Source organism: Canis lupus, chromosome 19 (assembly GCF_048164855.1).
Source record: "Canis lupus baileyi chromosome 19, mCanLup2.hap1, whole genome shotgun sequence".
Classification (NCBI taxonomy): domain Eukaryota; kingdom Metazoa; phylum Chordata; class Mammalia; order Carnivora; family Canidae; genus Canis; species Canis lupus.
Window position 1 is genome coordinate 34,493,935 of NC_132856.1, and position 22,940 is coordinate 34,516,874.

Below are 22,940 nucleotides of genomic sequence, written 5' to 3' on the forward strand. Positions count from 1 at the left end.
AGGCCCTCTTTGTGGTACTTCGTAACCACGAGCGTTATCCAAGAACGACCCTGTAGGGAGCGGAGACGTCTTGTGTGGTTACAAGGTGATTAAGTTCCCTGCTCAAGGTCACCCAGACGAGGCCGGAGACTGAGAACGGCCAGTAAGAGGAAATGAGAAGTGTAGCTTCACTGGGCAGCAAATGAAGAAAGTATTTCAAGAGTGATTTTTGTGTTGCATAGAATGAATAATCGGTGATTAACTGAAAAAACAAAACAAAACAACAACAAAAAAACAATACAACCTTGAAGATTCAAAGACAAATTGAGAAATCACTTCTGCCCGTAAATGATCTATTTGTATCCACTGTTACCTTATCCTACAACTAGAATGCTTTTCTGGCATTCTAGCATGAATGATTTTATATTTATTCATGAGGGACGCAGAGAGAGAGAGAGGCAGAGACACAGGCAGATGGAGAAGCAGGCTCCACGCAGGGAGCCCAACGTGGGACTCGATCCTGGGACTCCAGGGTCACGCCCTGGGCTGAAGGGAGACGCTAAACCGCTGAGCCACCCAGGGATCCCTGAAAACAGGCATTTTGAACTGTGTTCTAAAAGAATGAATTTTGCAATTACTTGAAATTTGTATTTCTGTCCTCCACTCCTCCCACCTACCAAATATTTAATACAGCGACTGGGTACTGATAGTGTATATGCAGTTCGAGGCTACAATATTAGATATAAAAGTCATTGCTTTGTATCAACTGACTAACCTAGGAAGAAAGAAAATAAGTCTTGGTAGTCCAGTTGATAGTACTTCATTTAGCAAATAGGAGTTTTGAAATGGCATTTTTTCTTATCCACAGCATTTTCCTTCATGCAGCCTTGCAGAACTCAAAATTTTTTTTTTTTTTTAGAACTCAATCTTAACTCAGCCTATATAAAGATAGAAGTCCTACCAGAAAAATGTGAGTTTCCTTCAATCAAACCGATCTCATTTAACAATTAGTCTTTTTTTTTTTTTAAGATTTTATTTATTTATTCATAGACATAGAGAAAGAGAGGCAGAGACACAGGGAGAGGGAGAAGCAGGCTCCATGCACCAGGAGCCCGACGTGGGATTCGATCCCGGGTCTCCAGGATCACGCCCTGGGCCCAAGGCAGGCGCCAAACCGCTGCGCCACCCAGGGATCCCAGCAGTCTTCATCATAGTTTTGAGACAGTGCCTATACGTGTCATACTTCTCTTAGTTTATCATATTATATATATATAAAATATTATTTTATGAAAGAGTAAAACATACCCATGTTTTACTTCTGTAGCTTACTTCTGCTTCTATGCAAACACAAACACTTATTTTTTTTTTAAGATTTTATTTATTTATTCATGAGAGACACAGCGAGAGAGAGGCAGAGACACAGGCAGAGAGAGAAGCAGGCTCCATGCAGGGAGCCCAATGTGGGACTCGATCCTACCTTTTCAGGATCACATCCTGGGCCGAAGGCAGGCACTCAACTGATGAGCCACCCAGGTGTCCCACTTATGAACATATACCTTCCTCCTATTTGTTTACACAAACAGGAATATAGTATTCCCATGGTTCAGTACTTTCCTCTTTTTGAAAGAGGATTTCAACTACCTCTGTTTTGATCTCAAACTTCCTAATTTCTTCCTTCCAGTTTATCTCTTTACACAGGCCAAAGACCCTGCAGGCGTATCTTGTGGTAGGAGCCAAAACTACTCCCTCAAGCAGTAAGAATTGCTCTGAGCCAGCAAGTCCCCACCTCTAGACCATGATCCTTCTGGCCTTTACTGCCCACCTGCATGTATCCCTGACCTTTGTTCCACATTTACCTGGTGTAAACCTAGAGGTATTGTCAGTACTTCAGAGACCATCTTTGAAGCCACTGGTATTGGCCTTAGTGAAATAAATTCCTTTCTTGTTTGACCACCACTCATCTGTCTGCCTTTGGAGTTTGTCTGGGATGGGTGGTCAAACCTGGTCTGTTTGGAACCCTCAGAGCCGTGTGCTCTTGCACTCTTGTGCCGCAGCTAAATTTTCACTATCTTGTTAATTCTTTCAAGAGAAAGTGAATGAAAGTCACAATTTCCCACAGAAAATGTGATTAGAACTTTAACAGATTTGAAAATAATACATGTCAAAAAAAAATACATAATAAGTCATGTGTTTGAAGTTCTATTTTTATGAGGCTAAATTATAATTGTATACATTATACAATTAAAATTTGAGGTCAGAAGACTGAACCAATACTATGCTTCCCCTGATACCAAAGCTAATAAAAATCATTTTATTCTGCCATTCTCAGTCCATATCAAGAAACACAAGCTAACTTTAATCAAAAGCTTAAGGTTGGTGGAGTTTTCTTTTTACTTATACGTATATCTGCAAACAGCATGTGAAGACTAGTTTCTTATGATTACCTTCACCTTGATTAATAACATTGGTAGATAACAGTATAGATTATTAATGTACCTTTATCTTTTTTACTTAAGGTCAACATGGTACTATAGTTTTGAGTGATAGTGCTCAGAAATTTTGAGTAGTACCGGGTGATACTACTTCGTGGTAATCTGCTACTTCCTTATAAATTCAAAATTTGATCATTTTCATTTGCTTTCTATTTAGAGAACCAGTATCTTTGTTTCCTTAACATTTTTTAATTTTTCCAGTTCTTAAAATTTATTTATTTGATATAGAGAGAGAGCAAGAGAAAGCACAAGCAAGGGGAAACAGCAAGCAGAGGCAGAGGGAGAAGCAGGCTTCCCACTGAGCAAGGACCCTGTTGCGGGGCTTGATTCCAGGACCCTGGGATGATAACCTGAGCCAAAGGCAGACGCTTAACCGATTGAGCTACCCGGGTGCCCCAATTTTTCCAGGTTTATTGAGATATTATTCACTTACAACTGTAATAGTCCACAGTGTATGATGTAATGATTTAATAGTATATACATATGATTACCACAAAAATTTAGTTAACATCCATCACTCCATAGTTATATATTTTTAAGATCTACTCTTAGCAACTTTCAAATATATAATACAGTATTGTTAACCATATTCACCATGATGTACATTATATTCCCAGAACTTTATCTTATAATTGGAAGTTTTTACCTTTTTGACCACCTTTACCCATTCTTTTCATTCTCCTGCCTTCTACCCTTTTCTCCCTCCTCTGGCAACCACCAATATGTTCAGTTTCTTTTTTCAGATTCTACATACAAGTGAGGTAATGCAGTAATTATCTTTGTATGACTTATTTCACTTAGCATAATGACCTCAATGTCTATCCATGTTATCACAGATAGCAGGGTTTCCTTTCTTGTGGCTGAATAATATTCCAATATCTATGTCTATATCTATTTATACCACATATTGCTTATTCGTTTATCTTTCTTAGGTTGCTTCCATGTCTTGGCTGTTATAATGCTACAGTGAACATGGGGGTGCAGATAGTGATTGTTTCCTTTAGATACATACTCAATGTAAAACCTAGAGCTAGAGGAAAACAGGAGATCTTGACCTCATCTGTCTTTCATATATAATAATCTCAAAAGCATGGCCCATAAAGAAAAATTTTTTTTAAGTTTGATTTTATAAATATTGAAGACTTTTGGAGGCACCTGAGTGGCTCAGTCAGTTAAGCAACCGACTGACTTTCAGCTCAGGTCATGATTCCAGGGTCCTGGACTGGAGCCCCACATTGGGCTCCTTGCTCAGGGCAGAATCGGCTGGATTCTCCATCTCTCTCTGACCCCCTCTTCTCTCTCTCTCTAATAAAATAAATCTTCAAAAAAATTGAAGACTTTTGCTCTTCAAAAGGCACCATTAAGAAAATGAAAAGCTAAAAAAAAAAAAAAAAAAAAAAGAAAATGAAAAGCTGTACATCAAGAGAATGTGTTTGCAAATTATAAAAAACTCATAACTATAAAAAGTTAAATAATCCAATTTAAAAATGGAAAAAAGATTTGAATAAACATTTTATCAAAAAAAGATACATTAGGGGCAGCCCGGGTGACTCAGTGGTTTAGTGCCACCGTCAGCCCAGGGCCTGATCCTGGAGACCCAGGATCAAGTCCCACGTCGGGCTCCCTGCATGGAGCCTGCTTCTCCCTCTGCCTGTGTGTCTGCCTCTCTCTCTCTCTCTGTGTCTCTCATGAATAAATAAATAAAATCTTTAAAAATTATTTTAAAAAAAGATACATTAGTGGATAATAAGCACATGAAAATGATGAAAGATAGTTGGAAGGCAGGCAGGTACAAGCCCCTCAACCTCCACTCCCCGTCCCCTGCCCTAAGAGGAAACCATCCTTAAAAGGATTTTACACCACCCTGGATGGAGCCCTCCACCCTTTTCCATGTGATAGATAGGTGACAAAAACCTGATAGGATGACAGGCACGGGAAGGGTTAATCAGATTAAAATAGCCTGCTTGGGGATCCCTGGGTGGGCTCAGCAGTTTAGTGCCTGCCTTTGGCCTGGGGTGTGATCCTGGAGTTCTGGGATCAAGTCCCACACCCGGCTCCCGCGTGGAGCCTGCTTCTCCCTCTGCCTGTGTCTCTGCCTCCTTCTCTCTCTCTCTGTGTCTCTCATGGATGAATAAATAAAATCTTTAAAAAAATAAAATAAAACAGCCTACTAACAAGCCCATAAAAACCCCTAGACTGCAGCCCCGGTGGCACAGCGGTTTAGAGCCGCCTGCAGCCCAGGGTGTGATCCTGGAGACCCGGAATCCAGTTCCACGTCGGGCTCCCTGCATGGGGCCTGCGTCTCCCTCTGCCTGTGTCTCTGCCTTTCTCTCTCTGTGTCTCTCATGAATAAATAAATGAAATCTTAAAAAAAAAACAAAACCCTAGACTTAGAAACTCTGGTGGCAACCCTCTGGGGTCCCCTCTCTTTCAGTTTTTGTACTATCATTCAATAAACCTTGCTTTGCTGCCTACCACTCTGTCTGGTTTACCTCTTCATTCTTAGGTGTGACCAAGAACCATGGGTGCCAACGGAGAAAAAAAATCCTAAAACAAAAGGTGTTCAGCATCATTAGTATTTAGGGAAATGCAAATTAAAAACACAATGAGATACTACTATATGTCCACTAGAATGGCTGTAATAAAAAAGATACACAATACCAAGTGTTGGCAAACACACAGGGAAGTTGGAACCCTTATATGTTGCTGGTAAGAATATAAAATCTTTCAGCCACTTTGGAAAACAGTTTTAACAGTTTGACAGTTCTTAAAAGGTTAAACATAGACTTACCATTCAACCCAGTAATTCCATTCTAGGTTTCTATGGATGAGAAATAGAAATGTATGTTCATCCTAACACCCGTACATGAATGTTCATGTCAGGGTTATTCATAATAGCCCCAAACTGGAAGCAATCTGTCAACTGGTGAATGGATAAACCAAATATGATATATCCATATAATGGAAGACTATTCAATAAAAATGAACTTCTGTTACATACCTCACATGGGTGAACCTCAAACGTGTTATTAAGTGGAAGAAGCCAAATACAATGTGGAGGCCGAGAAATATTAAGGCCATCCCACCTAAAGTTTAGCATTAGCACAAGTACAGCCATCTTAGGCCCCTGTGAATAAGAGCTGAACTTTACTACGGGAAAAACTGCAGAATGTCCTTGGCAGGGAATCCCATATCACAAGGACAACGGAGCCCACGCCCATGGTAGAAAGTCCCATATTAGAATGAGAAAAGAGCTCAATGCCCTTGAAAGCCCCATATCAGAATGTAAATAGAACTTGAGAAATTTCTCCACCCCTTCTGAAAATCCCCTAGACCAGCCTATAAAAAACCCAGCTGTAACCCACTTCGGGGTCCAAGTCCCTGCTCTGCTGTGTTGGGTATACTTGGACCCAAGCTCGAGCTTGCTAATAAACCCTCATGCGCTTGCATCGGTGTTGGCTCCTTGGTGGTTTCTTGGATTCGGAATCTTGGGCACAACATACAAAAGACTACATACTTTTTTATTCCATTTATATGAAATTTTCAGAACTTAACAAACCTATAGAGGCCAAAAGCAAACCAGTGGTTGCTTGGGGCTGGGAGTGAGAGTGGGGATTCACTGCATATAGCCCTAGGGAACTTCTTGAAGTGATTGAAATGTTTTAGATCTGGATCTTGGTAATGGTTGTATAATTTTCTATATTTACTAAAGAAATCATTGAATTATAGAATTTAAAATGGTAAAAATTTTTAGTACCTAAATTATACCTATATAAAGCTATTTAAAAAAGATATACAAAAAATAAATAAAAATAAAAGATATACATTGTTATTAGGGTTTAATGAGGCAAGCAGAACCAGTAGATTATACATATCCCCTATATTTATCCAGATGTATGTACTGATATATATATATAAGCTAATATAAATGTATATATATTTAAAATTATTACAAGGAATTAGCTTATGTAGTTGTGGGAACTGGCTAAGCAAGTCCAAGATCTTAGGGCAGGCTGTCAGAAAGGGAAGATCCAGAGATGAGAGCAATTATAAACCTATCAGCTGTTTAGAGTCTGACTCAGTGCGTGCCTAAACCTTTTCTTTAAAAGGATTTCCACTGATTGAGTCAGTCCCACCCAGATACTCTCCCTACTTTAACATCAATTTACTAGGATTTGAATTGCATTTACAAAATCTCTTTATTGCAGCACCAGATTAGTGTTTAACTGAATAACTGAACTGTGAGAGGTTGTGGGTATGATACAAAAGACTTCTGTCTTCCCTTAAATCCAGTTTATAGGGATCCCTGGGTGGCGCAGTGGTTTAGCGCCTGCCTTTGGCCCAGGGCGCAATCCTGGAGACCCGGGATCGAATCCCACGTCGGGCTCCCGGTGCATGGAGCCTGCTTCTCCCTCTGCCTGTGTCTCTGCCTCTCTCTCTCTCTCTGTCTGACTATCATAAATAAATTTAAAAAATTAAAAAAAATTCTTTCCATGATGACTGGCACTCTATGTCAAATTGCTCAAATATTTGTTGAATGAATATACCATCAATACACCACCAGGACTTACTCATCCTCAATTTTATTTATGCACATGATATTTGTGTAGGCTATCATAGTTTAGATGGAGTACCCATTGTACAGCCTCTCAAAGCAGTTTCACATTTCTGTCTCTGAGCATACCTGTAAATTGACACACCTTAACCTTTTTTGCCAAGGATTTCCTGAAGGAAAAGTACTATATAAACAAATACCAAATATAGAAAGAAGAGGGAATCCCTGGGTGGCTCAGCGGTTTAGCGCCAGCCTTTGGCCCAGGGGGCAATTCTGGAGTCCCGGGATCGAGTCCCACGTCGGGCTCCCGGCATGGAGCCTGCTTCTCCTTTCTCCTGTGTCTCTGCCTCTCTCGCTCTCTATCATGAATAAATAAATTTAAAAAAAAGAAAGAAGGAAAAATTATGTTGCTGATTATTTACAGGGAAGTCACCATGGGAACATTTGAAGACTTTATCCTCCTCTGAGAGCGTTTACATAAATCTATTTTCCAACTCATCCAAGTTTCCAATATTGCAGTTTTCCATAACTTGAAGATCCGGATTCCCTGGACTTCTTCTAAGGGAAAGCAGTTAGGTTAAAAACAAAACAAAACAAAAACCTCATTCCTCCACCCTCCGTTCCTAATGGATTAGTACTGAATTGAGTAATGAGTTACTGTGACAGGTAATCCTAATCGGCCGCTCGCAGCTCAGCAACTGCCTCCAGGCAACCTCTACCGGGTCTCTCCAGCCGCTACCGGGACGGTTTCCATGGCGACAACTTTGTTTATACACGGCAGGCGGACTGCCCAGCTCGTCGGGAGCGGTGGGATTCCCGAGGTTTCACCCCTCGTGTCCCTTCTTCCTTTCGCCAGAGGAGAAGCTAACTGAACCTTTCCCTCTCTGCGCAGCCGGAGTAGTGAAAAGCAATCAGATAGGTACTTCCTTGACTTCAGTTTTTTTCTCACTCCTCTCCCAGAGTCGGAGATCTCTAACTGGGTGCCGGCAGAAATACTCTTTTTCAAGGCAAGACTCTCCCAATTTCTGCGGGCTTCCGCGACGAACGCAGTTGGTATCACAGTTACCATTTACATGACATTTTAGACTTTCTATGCAAAAAAGTATGCCTATTTTTTGCTTGATCATTGTATCACTTCCTAGGAAGGTAGCAAGACTAAGGTACAATATTGGTGTTTAAAAGTGTTAATGGTGTCAAACATCAGCTTTTTTGGGAGCAGGGTTATACCTCAACAACTGGATTTTATTGTTGTGGTGGTAGTGGTGGTTTGGATTTTAAGGAAAAAATGTGAACCCAGAATTTTAGGACTTGTAGGGGTATTTAGAGGGCATCTAATCCAGTTCCTTAACTTCATCCATGGGAAAACTGAAACCCTAACTGGGAAGTGACTGGTTTCATTTCTTCAAAGCAAGTGGGATGTAGACTTGTAACAAGAATCCCTGCCCAAACCTCAACTGTCATTCTTTAGACTAATATCATACTTGGGAAGAAGATCTAAAAAATCTGGAATTTTTGGTACTGATAGCTAAGATATGTTATAAGTATATTGAGGCTTACATTTACAATAAGGGTTTTATGGGCTTTTTCTCCTCATAGTATAAAATATTTTAATCTTCAGGAGATCAACATGTCAGATCCAAACAAAGCTGCCATCACAGCAGAAAAGGAGGCTCTGAACTTGAAGTTACCTCCCATTGTGTGCCCCCCTGAAGACATAGGTGTTGACACATCAGCACAAAGTAAATTGCTGAATTACAGAAGATCTAAGGAGCAGCAGAAGACAATTAATCAGTTAGTGTAAGTAGCATATTGGAAATAAATCTTTTATGGAGTTGAACTGAAATGATTAGTGTTCATAGTCTCATGAAAAAGCTTTAACTATGTAGGTTGTTCATGGGCGAAATACCATTTTCAAGTTCAATTAGGGAAACAAAAAAAGTAATCACCTTAATAAATGTTACATATCACTATATATATGTTATATATCACTATATATATAGATATATATGTCTATATATGTCACTATATCTATAGTTAATATAGTGCTTATGCTAATCACTGCTTACTCTAAGCATTGTTTTTATCACTTCACCTGTACTTCTCACAACTACCCTCTATGATGGGTACTATTCTTATCTCTATTTTTGAAAAAGATTTTATTTATTTATTCATCAGTGACACAGAGAGAGAGTGAGAGGCAGAGACGTAGGCAGAGGGAGAAGCAGGCTCCCTGTGGGAACCCTGATGCAGGACTCAATCCTAGGACCCTGGGATTGTGCCTTGAGCCAAAAGCAGATGCTCAACCACTGAGCCACCCAGGTGCTCCTCTTACCTCTATTTTATAAATGTAGGTTTACTCAATGTTTTAGTATACTTAGAGATTAAAGAAATGCCTTAGGAATTACATATTGTTTTTACTCCACAACCTTTCATAATCTCACATTGTTATGTTGAACTACTTGCAGTTCCATGAATATATTCTATTTTTCACAGTTTGGTGAAAGATAAATTTCATAATTACTGCCTGTAGTTTCCTTCACTTGAAAGTATTTGTCTGCCTGAATATTTATACTAGTTCTTCAAGGCTTAGTTTTTGGATCACCTTCTCTAGAAAGTCTTCTCCTAATCCCCTTCGCACAGCTTTAGCTTTTTCCTTATATTTCTCTTACATCAGTTTATTTAGCAATATTACCTACCAACTGTTAAACAGACACTGTACTTGTTACTAGGGAGACCAAAGAGATTACAACAGAAGGGATTGTGTCTTTATATTCTGGTAGGAAAGACAGATAGTGGACATTTAAAAACAAATAATCAAAAAGAGTATGTTAGCCTTTTAGTAGTGATGGATACTATGATGATATAAGATTGTGGGGTAGAGAGTGATGGGGAAGTTGTCTCAAGCAACATCACAGGAAAATCCTATGGAGATGATATTTAAGTAGAAATCTAAAGAGTAAGAAGCTGAAGTGTAGGGGTGGTTTAGTCAGTTAAACATCTGCTTTTGGCTCAGGTCTTGATCCTGGAGTCCTGGGATTGAGCCCTGGGTTGGGCTCCCTGTTCAGTGGGGAGCCTGCTTCTCTCTCTCCTTCTGCCATTCCCCCTGCTTGAATGCATTCCCTCTTTCTCTAGGTCAAATAAATAAATAAATAAATAAAATCTTAAAAAAAAAAAAAGAGTAAGAAGTTTTAATTTAAATAAACATGGGAATAGCTCTCTAGCAAAGGGGATAACAAGTGTTGAAAGCCCTGAATATGAATGCTTTTGTGTGTTCTAGGAGCTGACAAAGGCCAGTGGAGCCTGGGGAAGAGTGGTGTATCAGGTGAAGGTGGACAGAAAGTGAGAGTGAAAGGGTTTTTAAGCCATGCTAATGAAGGGCAGAGTGTGAATGGCTTTTTAAGACATGATAATGAATCCAGGTTCCACTTTAAGTACAATGAAGGCCAACAAAATGTTTTAAACTAGGACATGACATGAAATTCAACTTACATTTAAAAATATCACTCTGGCTATTAAGAATAGACTGAAGTGGAAGGAAGAGGGCAAGAGTAGAGGGAAACAAGGAGACCAGGTAGGATGATTTTGTAGTAACATAGGTGAGAGCTTTCAGTGGCTTGAATAAGTCTGGAGACAGTGGAGGAGGAGAGAATTAGATTTATAGGGGATAGGTTTGTCTTTTTTTTTTTTTTTAAGATTTATTTATTTATTCAGAGAGAGAGAGAGAGAGAAAGGCAGAGACACAGGCAGAGGGAGAAGCAGGCTCCATGCAGGAAGCCCAATGTGGGACTTGATTCCGGGTCTCCAGGATCACACCCCAGGCTGCAGGAGGTGCCAAACCGCTGCGCCATCGGGGCTGCCCAAGGGATAGGTTTGGATCCAGAATCAGTAGGACTTGCTATTGGATTGGCTTTGGTAACAAGGTGAATGGTAGGGTCTATAGACAATCAGAAGTCCAGGAGATGGGGGAGGTAAGTTTTGAAGGTTAGGTACTTATCTGACATCTAAGGGGAAATATGTTAAGTAGGCAGCTGAATATATAAGAGAAGAGGTTTAGGCTAAAGATACAAATTTGGGAGTCAGCAGAATGTGGACAATTGTTAAAGCTATGAGGAATAGTTCAAATCACCTAGAGATGGTAAAAATTGAGAGGAGAAGATAGCTCAGGACTAAGCCTTTAGGAATTATAATTATTTATTTTTTAAAGATTTTATTTATGAATGAGAGAGAGAGAGAGAGAGAGGAGGAGCAGAGAGAGAGGGACAAGGAGACTTCAAGCTGAATTTGGTGTCCGATGCAGGGCTTGATCCCACAACCCTGAGCTCGTGACCTGGGCTGAAATCAAGAGTCAAATGCCCAACTGACTAAGCCACACAGGCGCCCCAGAAATGATAATATTTAGATGTTGGGTACAGAAGGGTCAATCAGCAAATAGATCGAGGAAGTGTGACTTTCTCAACAACATGGTATATTATTGTGTCTTTGTTGCTATTCTCTTCCACTAACTTTGGCATAGGTAAGGGCAGATCTCAACACAAAGCACAGTATCTGGCATGTTACTGTTGGTGAATTGAATGAGTGAATAAAGGAACTTTTTAAAGAGGAACCTAACTCTTGTGCTTTCTACAGATGTTTAAGTAGTACCTCTCTCATTTGGGTGCTTAATAAAAAATAGTCTCAGAATTACCTGAAGCATTAATCTCTAATACTGAGATTAGAATTGCCATGTGTTTATTTAGGATAAATGCATTTGCGATGAAAGATTTTTATACCAGAAACACATTTTTCTGGATGACTGTGGATTTTGTGATTCTCTGGTCTTACTGATCTACCTATTAGGCAATAGGAATGTAGATTTCCCTGTTTCAAAGTCTGTTAATAGAGAGAGCTCCAGGACTGAGGTAGGATGTAAGGTGTCCTGGGCAGAACTGGGCCCCTTCTGTGACCAGTGCCTGGGAACAGTTGGTTGAGGAAAAAAAAATTATTTTGTAGCTTCTGGAGTCCCAGGAATGAGTCACTTCTTCCTTGACCACTATCTCCTTCTTGATTCAGACCAACCTTTCTCTCCTTCACTTCATGTGGTCTCTCACACAGTTGCTTTGAAATTATACAATTTTTGTTTATTTGTTTTTGACTGTCAACACACAAAGCAAAAACAGAGAACAAAAAGGTTCACTTTTATATTCTTCCCAGCTCTTTTTATTTATAACCGGTAGGAGAAAACACACTCCAGGAAATTGTTGCTATCTTAAAGGGTAGCTTTATATATAAAGAGCTCAAGGAGGTCAAGCATATTTTTGTTGGGATAATTACAGTGCAAGTCGGCTGTAGCTAGCATACTATACTACCATACTAGCATACCAAAGTATGAGGCAAATTCCTTGAAAGTGTGGATCAGTGAGAGCTAGGCTATTCAGGGAAATAATGACAGATGAAAGGAAGTCTGGCTGGGGCCTTGATGATTCATAAAGAAAAAAGGAAGGAGGATATTCCAGTCACATTTTCTACTTTATGTGAAAAAGCATTTGGAATTTTAGTCAGGCTCAATAAGAGTCAACATGGAAATTAGACTACTCAAAGCTAATTCAGGTGTGCCTGGCTGGCTCAATAGAGCTTGGGACGTTTGATCTTGTGGTCAAGAGTTCAAGCTCCACATTGGGCTTAGAGCCTACTTAAAAAAAAATCGAGTTTCATGTTAGACTGCTTTGATAAATGTAAAGTGTCTAGAATGCATGATAGAAAATTTTCGCTCTGCACTGATTAAACAACATCTGGTGTTCTAGGGTCACACTTTAAGAGGTATGTTGATAAACCATAATAGGCATGGAAGAGAGAGGAATTTTGAAAAACTATCTCATTTGAAGGAGGCTGATCTGCTTAATGGGTAAGAGTATAGACTGGCATCAGACTGCCCTGAGTTCATATCCTGTCTCTGCAGCTTATCAGCCATGCATGAATTTGGCAAGTTAAGTAACTTTGCTTATCTTCATCTTTCTGTCTGTAAGATGGAGATAAGAATAGTGCTATTGTCAGGATTTTTGTGGGAGTTAAATGAGATCTATGCACTTAAGGTCTTAAGTCAATGCCTAAAACATAATAAGCTCACCACAAGTGGTAACTTTTATTGACAAATAGTTGAAAGAACTGGATAGGTATCATTAAGTTTCAGAAGGGTAACAGAAAAAGAATATGACTTTTTGTATATAGCTCTAGAGAACAAAAGTTATAAGGATATAACTCAATATAAAAATTCTGTTTCTAAGGATATAGGCCAGGGCACCTGGGTGGCTTAGTTGGTTAAGCATCTGCCCTTGAATCATGATCCTGGGGTCATGGGATTGAGTCCCGCATTGGGCTCCCTGCTCAGCAGGGAACTTGCTTCTCCCTCTCCCCATCTGTTTGTGCTCTCTCTCGCTATATCTCTCTCTCTCCCTCAAATAAATAAATAAAATCTTAAAAAAAAAACCAAGAATATAGTTAGCTGACAGTAAATTGGTCTACCTCAGAAAGTGATGAATGTCATCCCCCTTACTCATCTCTGGGTACAACTTGATATTTTTGAGAGTATTCATGCATCAAATAAGGTACTGAATTAGATACACAAGATTTTTTTCCAAATCCATAGGTATTTATGGACCTTGATGGACACTAAGTATTGTAGTTAGAGCAGTGAGCAAAACAGACATGGCCTTTGTCTCTCTGGAACTTAACCATCTATGCTTTTATGGTTTTGGTGGCCATCTTTTCTTTTACATTTCTTTTGGTTCTCCTGCCTCTCTGACCACATCTCTTTTTCCTCCTTCAATTGTGTTTTTTTCTTATTCTTGTCAAGGTTGGCATCCTCCAATCTTCCTTTTCAGGTCTCTTCTTTTCCTTGTATACTCTCTGCTTTGGCCATCTCCCCCAGTGTACCTTTGCAAACTGATGGATTTATCTTCCTACAAATGTTTCCATGCTCAAAAACTCTCAGCAATTCTCCATTGTTATTGAATTAAAAAAAAAAAAAACAGCCCTGCTCTTTGAGGCCCTTAGTTGGATATTCCAGTCTATTTCTCCAAATTAATTTCCATTTGGTCCCATAACCAATGAGCATATTGGACAATTCCCTACTACTCCTTATTTTTTCCTTTGATCATTTCCTTGACTTCCTGTTCCTTAGGAGAGTCTTGTTTGTTCAGATCTATCTACCCAGGAAAACTACATCTTCACCTGAAATCCCCTCCTCTATTTAAACTCATCGTAAATGCTAACTTTTTCATGTAGCCTTTATAGACACCTCCAGGTCGAAGTGAACTTGTTCCTTCCTCTGAACCATCAGGGTCCCATAAAAGGCATATGGTACCTGTTTTTATCTCCTCACCCTTTCAGCTTATCAATTCCTTGAGGTTTGTTGCTGTTATATTTTTAATAAAACCTAGAGGGGATGCTTGCATGGTTCAGTGGTTGAATGTCTTCGGCTTAGGGTATGATCCTGGGGTCCTGGGATCGAGTCCCACATTGGGTTCCCCATGGGGAGCCTGCTTCTCCCTCTGCCTATGTCTTTGCCTCTCTCTCTCTGCGTCTCTCATGAATGAATAAATAAAATCTTTAAAAAAATACCAAACCTAGTAGAATGCTTGCGTAATATGAGCATTCAATAAATTTTCAATAAATATGTGACAGATGGATTAGATGACATAACTTTATTTTATGGATGATAAATTCCTATGTTCAAATTGTTAAAAAAATGTTTTAAAAGATTTTATTTATTTATTTGAGAGAGAGAAAGAGAGAGAGAGAGAGAACATAAGCAGGGGGAGGAACAGAAAGAGAAGCGGACTCCCCACTGAATAGAGAACCTGCTGACATGGGGCTCTATCCCAAGACCCTGGGATCATGACCTGAGCCAAAGGCAAATGCTTAACCCACTGAGCCACCCAGGCCACCCTCTGTTCAAACTATTTATCAAGTACCTACTATGTGACCAAGTACTGTTCTGAGCATTAGGGGCAAGGCAATGAATAAAATAGTCTACAACATGTAATATGTCAAATGATGGTAAATTCTATGAAGCAGGGTAAGTAAGGACAAAAAGGTTGGAGAGTGAAGGAAGTGCTACTTAATATAAGGGGTAAGCAAAGGGGAATGCCTGGGTGGCTCAGTGGTTGAGCATCTGTCTGCCTTTGGCTCAGGGCGTGATCCTGGAGTCCTGGAATCAAGACCCACATCGGGCTTCCTGTATGGAGCCTGCTTCTCCCTCTGCCTGTGTCTCTGCCTCTCTCTCTCTCTCTGTCTCTCATGAATAAACAAATAAAGTCTTAAAAAAGGGGGGGGGCCTGGACGCCCCGAGTAAGCATCGTTAAAGTCTCCCCTCCCACCCCCGTCATGTCTAAGTCAGGGTCTCCCAAAGAGCCCGAGCAGTTGCAGAAGCTCTTCATCGGAGGTTTGAGCTTCGAAACAACCGATGAGAGTCTGAGGAACCATTTTGAGCAATGGAGAATGCTTACGGACCGTGTGGTAATGAGAGATCCGAACACCAAGTGCTCCAGAGGCTTTGGGTTTGTCACGAATGTCACCGTGGAGGAGGTGGATGCAACCATGAATGCAAGGCCACCCAAGGTGGATGGAAGAGTTGTGGAAGCAAAGAGGGCTAGCTCAAGAGAAGATTCTCAAAGACCTGCTGCCCACTTAACTGAGAAAAAGATTTTTGTCGGTGGCATTAAAGAAGACACTGAAGAACATCATCTAAGAGATTATTTTGAACAGTATGAGAAAATTGAAGTGATTGAGATCATGACTGACCGAGGCAGTGGCAAAAAGAGAGGTTTTGCTTTTGTGACCTTTGACGACCACGACTCTGTAGACAAGATTGTCATTCAAAAATACCATCCTGTGAATGGCCACAACTGTGAAGTAAGGAAAGCCCTATGGAAGCAAGAGATGGCTAGTGCTTCGTCCAGCCAAAGAGGCCGAAGTGGTTCTGGAAACTTTGGTGGTGGTCGTGGAGGTGGTTTTGGTGGGAATGACAACTTTGTCGTGGAGGGAACTTCAGTGGTCGAGGTGGCTTCAGTGGCAGTCGAGGTGGTGGTGGATATGGTGGCAGTGGGGATGGCCATAACACATTTGGTAATGATGGAAGCAACTTTGGAGGTGGTGGAAGCTATAACGATTTTGGCAATTGAAACAATCAATCCTCAAATTTTGGACCCATGAAAGGAGGAAATTTTGGAGGCAGAAGCTCTGGCCCCTATGGTGGTGGAGGCCAATACTTTGCCAAACCATGAAACCAAGGTGGCTATGGCGGTTCCAGCAGCAGCAGCAGCTATGGCAGTGGTAGAAGGTTTCAATTACTGCCAGGAAACAAAGCTTCGCAGGAGGGAAGAGCCAGAGAAGTGACAGGGAAGCTACAGGTTACAACAGATTTGTGAACTCAGCCAAGCACAGTGGTGGCAGGGCCTAGCTGCTACAAAGAAGACATGTTTTAGACAATACTCATGTGTATGGGCAAAAAACTCGAGGACTGTATTTGTGACTAATTGTATAACAGGTTATTTTAGTTTCTGTTATGTGGAAAGTGTAAAGCATTCCAACAAAGGGTTTTAATGTAGTTTTTTTTTTTTTTTTGCACCCATGCTGTTGATTGCTAAATGTAATAGTCTGATCATGATGCTGAATAAATGTGTCTTTAAAAAAAAGGGGGGAGGGTAAGCTAAGCCTTCTCTGACAAGGTGGCTTTTGAATGGGGACAATACATATGAGGGCCTACTAGGCATCAGGATTAAATTAAAATTTGTAAGTTTGAATTGAAAAAAATTTGATTTTTATTTTTAGTCTCATTCATTTACAGTACACATGAATAATTTGAAAATTAAACTCTTGGGACACCTGGGTGTCTCAGCAATTGAGCGTCTGCCTTTGACTCAGGGCATGATCCCAGGTCTGGGGATCCTGTCCTGCATTGGGCTCTCTGCAAGGAGGCTGCTTCTCCCTCCATGTCTCTGCTTTTCTATCTGTGTCTCTCATGAATAAATATATAAAATCTTAAAAAAAAAAAAGAGAAAATTTAAGTCTCATTGATAATGACTATTGGAATTTGTTTCTTATAGAAAATTCAGTAAGATAAAGAAGTCTTGAGTATCTCTTCCATAAGTATAATTGAAAAGATGTTCAAATTGTAATATTTTATTATTGTTATTATTTAAGTAAACTCTACCCCCAATGTGGGACTTGAACTTATAACCCCAAGGTCAAGACTCAGCCAGGCACCCCCAAATTGTAATATTTTATTTTATTTTATTTTTAATTTTTATTTATTTATGATAGTCACAGAGAGAGAGAGGCAGAAACATAGGCAGAGGGAGAAGCAGGCTCCATGGGCCGGGAGCCCGACGTGGGACTCGATCCCGGGTCTCCAGGATCGTGCCCTGGGCCAAAGGCAGGCGCTAAACCGCTGCGCCACCCAGGGATCCCATATTTTAATAATATATCCTAATGTCTTCAAGAGAGGTAGACATTTTTTATAACTATAAATAGTTTGTAACTATAAACTATTTTTAAAACCATAATCCAGAATTGATGGAGCCAAAAGAAGTTTAGACAGAGCACTGGATAAAAGAACACCTCCAACACCAGAGCCAGATTATCCTCCAACTGTAAGTTTATGTTGTCTCTTTGAAAAGAGAAACAGAGTCTTTTTTTATCCTTCTACACTTTTAATTTCTAATTATCTTAAGTTGATCTCCATATAACTAGTATTTTTAAGAGAATAATACACATAATACATACATTTACATCGCTTATTTTAAAAATTTTTCCTCCTTGATTTAATTATGTCTTATTTGTTTGCTTTTGACAGATGACCAGTGAAATTAAAAAGAAAGGAGTGAGTTCAATTTTTTTATATTTCTTGTTTTGAAAATGTTCAAAGAAATTATTACAAAGTAGTTCCTTCTAAGACAACCTGCTAATAAGACCCATTCTAGAAGAAGAAATTTAGAACTAAGATTTTCATTTTTATTAGCCAAAGGAATAAGCATTCCATGGATGACAATATGGGTTTTAAGAGTTCTATTTTTGTTGCCATTTATTATCTGAAGATTAGTTGTAAAGGTTTTAGTTCTTATTCCAGAAACTGGAAAAAATGTTTTAAAGTTGCAATTATAAAGGAAATGCATTTCCCTTTTCACTGTTCTAGTATTGGTGTAATAATGATTACTTACTGAGAATCTATAGGGTGCTAGCCACATGCTAGATGCTTGATTTTTTAAAAATGGCGCTGACTGCATGGATGACAACGTGAGCATGTGGTGTGATTGGTCGGAAGATGAGAGCACAACATTTATTGCACAGCAAAGCATAAGGAAACCTATGGAGCTGGCCCCACAAAACAGAAATTCATACAGCATGTTCCCAGACAAGAGTACTTTCCAAGTCTCTTCAACTTCCCTTTGGAGATAGAGGGCTCAGGACACATCCCTGTATTGAGGATCTGTGGGAGAATCTAATTTTAGCTACTCCAAGTTTCCTTCTCTTCTCTCTTCTCTTTTCTCCCTTCCCTTCCCTTCCCTTCCTTTCCCTTCTCCTTCCCTCCTTCCTTCTTTCCTTCCTTCCTTCTTTCCTTCTTTCCTCCTTTCCTTCTTTCCTCTTCTTTGCCTTCTACCCTCCCAACTTTTCTGAAGACTTTGGCTGTGTATATTTGCTCTTTACTAGATATAAGAACTAATACAAAACATTCATAAGTGTTTCTCATGAGACCAGGTGAATTGCAAGGCATTTTTGTGTGTATGTGCTTAGCATCCTCACTCACTCTTCATCCACAATTCTTGCCTACTAGTGTCTTACAATCTAAAATACATAACCAGGCATGAAACAGTCATTCACTCCTGAGCCCACTGCTTTTGGTAATCTGGCATGTAGGAACTCCACTTCTTCATCATTAATTCACCAGTGACCACTAATGCCAAATCCAAGGCATTTTTTTTAAACATTTTTTTAATTTTTATTTATTTATGATAGGCACACAGTGAGAGAGAGAGAGAGGCAGAGACACAGGCAGAAGGAGAAGCAGGCTCCATGCACCGGGAGCCTGACGTGGGATTCGATCCCAGGTCTCCAGGATCGCGCCCTGGGCCAAAGGCAGGCGCTAAACCGCTGCGCCACCCAGGGATCCCAATCCAAGGCATTTTTAAAAAAGATTTTATTTATTTATTTATAGAGACACACAGAGAGAGGCAGAGACATAGGCAAAGGGAGAAGCAGACTTCCTGCAGGGAGCCTGATGCTGGACTTGATCCTGGACCCTGAACCCTGGGATCACAACTTGAGCCAGAGGCTCAACACTGAGCCACCCAGGTGCTCTTGGCCTGCTAGGTCAATGTGCAGTTTTGGTAGCTCTTACAAAATTTCTCTCCAAAAAGATAATGCCAATACGCATTCCTACTTGTAATATGTGGGAGTACTTCTTCCCCATAGTCTCACCATAGAATGTGGGGGTCATGTTTTTTACTTCTTCAGGTGACATATGGTATCTCAGAATGGTTTAAATATGCTTTTCTTAATTATGAGTAGGATTAAATATTTATCAGAGTTAAGGACCATTTTTATAATATTTTTATTGCAAAATGTTGGTTCATATTTTCTGCCCATTTTTCTATTGGGTTTTGGTCTTATTTTCTCTTAAATTGGAATCTAGTAAAATACACACAACATAAAATTTACCATCTTAACCATTTTTAAGTGTACGGTGAAGTGGTGTTTCTTCATATAATTGTGTAATTAATCTCTGGAACTTTTCATCTTGCAAAACTGAAATTTTGCTCACTAAACAACTCTCCATTTCTCTCTTCCCTCAGCTCCTAGCAGCTACCATTCTATTATCTATTTCTATGAATTTGACTACGCTTACTCAGAAGTGAAATCATATAATATTTGTTTTTTGTCATAGGCTTATTTCATTTCACATAAAGTCACCAAATTTCATCTATCCTTTACATTTTCAAGCATTCTTTATACTTTGAGATACATATTGCAATTTTTTCCTCCCAGATTGTCAGTTGTCTGATTGTTTTTATTGAGTTGTTTTGCCATGCAAACATTTTAATTTTTTTAAAGATTGTATTTCCTTATTCATGAGAGACACACAGAGAGAGGCAGAGACATAGGCAGAGGGAGAACCAGGCTCCATGCAGGGAGCCTGATGCGGAACTCAATCCCAGGACTCTAGGATCACTCCCCAGGGTTAAGGCAGGTGCTAAACTGCTGAGCCACCCAGCGTTCTCCCACATTTTAATTTTTATGTAGTCAGTATTTGTCAGTCATTTTTTCTTTTTTATAACTGGATCTTGAATCATAATTAGAAAGTTTTCCCCTACACTCAATTACAGCAGAATTTATCAATTTTTTGGTCTTTCATTATTTAATTTAAATTCTTCAACTACTTGGGGTTACTTTTTTTGTATGGTGGAAGGTATGGATTCATTTTTACCTTTTTCCAAATGGCTAGCCAGTTGTCCCAGAACTATTTTTTAAAATCTTCATCTTTGCTTCACTGATTTGAGGTGCTATGCTTATCATATGCTAAAATTTCCTACATACTGGGTCTATTTCTGGACTTTCTTTTTTACCCTGCTAGCCTGTCTACCCAGGCTCCTGTACCACACTGTTTTTTGTTTTTTTGATTTTTAAAGGTTTATTTGTTTATTTATTCAGAGAGAGAGAGAGAGGCAGAGAGACACAGGCAGAGGGAGAAGCAGGCTCCAAGCAGTGAGCCCGACGCGGGACTCGATTCTGGGTCTCCAGGATCACACCCTGGGCCACAGGCGGTGCTAAACTGCTGCGCCACTAGGGCTGCCCTACCACACTGTTTTAATTAGAGAGACCTTATAATATGTTTTAATGTTTCCTAGGGCTGGTCCTCCCTGGTAGACATTTTTTCTCAGGGATTTCTTGGCTATTCTCACATGTTTATTTTTTACAGGATATTTAAGTTAAACATGTTAAAGTTAAAGAATTTTTAAGCTATTCTCACATGTTTATTTTTATAGGATGTTTAAGTTAAACATGTTTAAGTTAAACAAAGAATCTTTGTTTTGCCTTGAGAAAATGAAAAGTGTACAAAGAACATTACTTTTGCCAATAACTCATCATAAATAAAGAAAAATGTAAATTGGTTTCTTTGAAAAGACAGAGCAAAATGTTTTTCCTGCCCAGACACTTGACCTCCAGTGAATTTATAGTAAATACATCAGGGCTCTAGAGAGCATGATTTACTCTTCTAGGTATTAAAAGCTGAAGGATTGCATTTTGCATCTAGTTCATTCATTATTCTTCTACAAAGCCCCTTTTATGAAGTATATGATATATCATCTGCTAGAAAGTCTTGTGTTCATTTTGGCTGCCACCACCTAGGGGTCCAGTGGGAAGAACCTCTAGACTTGTTACCCTGCCTTCACTTCCCTGGCAGGGCTCCCTTCTCCAGCTCTGACTGCTTTCATCCAGAATACAGAGCCCTTGTGATCACAGGTTATCAAGTGTAACAGTAAAATGAAACGCAGGGAGCTGTATATTGTTGCTGTCCATCGAAAGTGGAGGTCTAGACTGCTTAGAGCCCTTTGCCCAACTAAAAGGTCCTAAAGAATCCCTTTCTCCTCTTCCAATTCCTGTTGCTCTCTAGATTTCCCTATTTGAATCCTTGGATGCTATGAACTTCTGTTTGGTTCCCCATCCCAGGCCCTCCATTCCCTTTAGTCCCCTTTCTTACTCTCTGGGAAACCAGGGTCCTTTTCTGCTTGCCTCCAGTGTGCCTACATCAATTTGTTTTTGTGATCATCTCACACTATCCTGGAGGTGACCAATTGGTTCTTACTCAACTCAGTTGCCTCCCTCTAGATTAAATTTTAGTCAGTTCTGTTCCTGCCCCATCACTTTGGTATGCTGTATTAGAGCCCCTCTCTGTTTCTGCTGGTTTCATTTAGCTGTTACCTTTCTGCTCTTTTCCATACCCTATAGTGTTTTCTCCTTTTCTTTTTTTTTTTTTTTAACCATTTATCTGTTCTTCTTTCAAACCACACACATTTTACCCACAAGAAAGTCTTATTTTTTCCCTAGATGAGACATTATTTATGTTTTGTTTTACAATAATCTATTCCTATTCAGAGAGTCCCAACAAGCTGGTATGGTAAATTCATAGTACACTCTTAAATATTAAAACCTAATTCAGGTTGCTTGGATGGCTCAGCAGTTGAGCGTCTGCCTTCCACTCAGGTCATGATCCTGGGGTCCTGGGATTGAGTCCTGCATTGGGTTCCCCATGGGGAACCTGCTTCTTCCTCTGCCTATGTCTCTGCCTCTCTCTCTCTGTGTCTCTCATGAATAAATAAATAAAACCTTAAAAAAAGATAAAGACAACCTACTTAATTCATTTCTATTGCATATTTAAGATATTGATGAATCTGCATTTAGACATGTTTTAATACAGAAAACGTTAGACTCCAGCCCTGGTTTGAGTGAAGAGCTTGTGACAAGATTAGTTTTCTCTAGTATAAAATGCAGATTTGGCCTAGAAAGAACCACCCTGGTAATATTTTAAATTAGCTTGATTAAATATTCTAAAATACTTAATAATATTCACTCATAATTTATTATTATTATTTCCTGTTATTCTTTGTTATTTCATCAATTGTGTACCTTTGTGCTTGGTAATTTCTGACTGTTTAACAGATTAATGCTAAATATTTCAATGTTTTTTTTTAAGATTTTATTTTTATTTATTCATAGAGATGGGGGGGGGGGGGGCAGAGAGAGAAGCAGGCTCCATGCAGAGAGCCTGATGTGGGACTCAATCCAGGGTCTCCAGGATCACGCCCTGGGCTGCAGGCAGCACTAAACCGCTGTGCCACTGGGGCTGCCCATATTTCAATGTTTGAATGGATAACACATGG

The 22,940-nt window shown here is 39.7% G+C and overlaps 1 protein-coding gene across 4 annotated transcripts in view; it reads left to right on the forward strand.

The window, feature by feature from the left end:
* Window positions 1-7,779: 7,779 nt before the first annotated feature.
* The window catches only part of DNAH12 (dynein axonemal heavy chain 12), a 203,784-nt gene continuing 188,623 nt past the window's right edge, over window positions 7,780-22,940 (forward strand). For 3 of the 4 annotated variants that reach the window (XR_012011905.1, XM_072785758.1, XM_072785759.1), the window contains exons 1-4: window positions 7,788-7,945; window positions 8,645-8,823; window positions 17,573-17,654; window positions 17,858-17,884. Coding sequence is in view for 3 of the 4 variants with exons in the window: in XM_072785758.1 (XP_072641859.1) it covers window positions 8,654-8,823; window positions 17,573-17,654; window positions 17,858-17,884 (279 nt within the window). In the remaining variant the exon portion in view is untranslated. Of the gene's footprint in view, window positions 7,946-8,644; window positions 8,824-17,572; window positions 17,655-17,857; window positions 17,885-22,940 lie in introns of all 4 variants that reach the window. The other variant, XM_072785760.1, reaches the window with a different exon arrangement.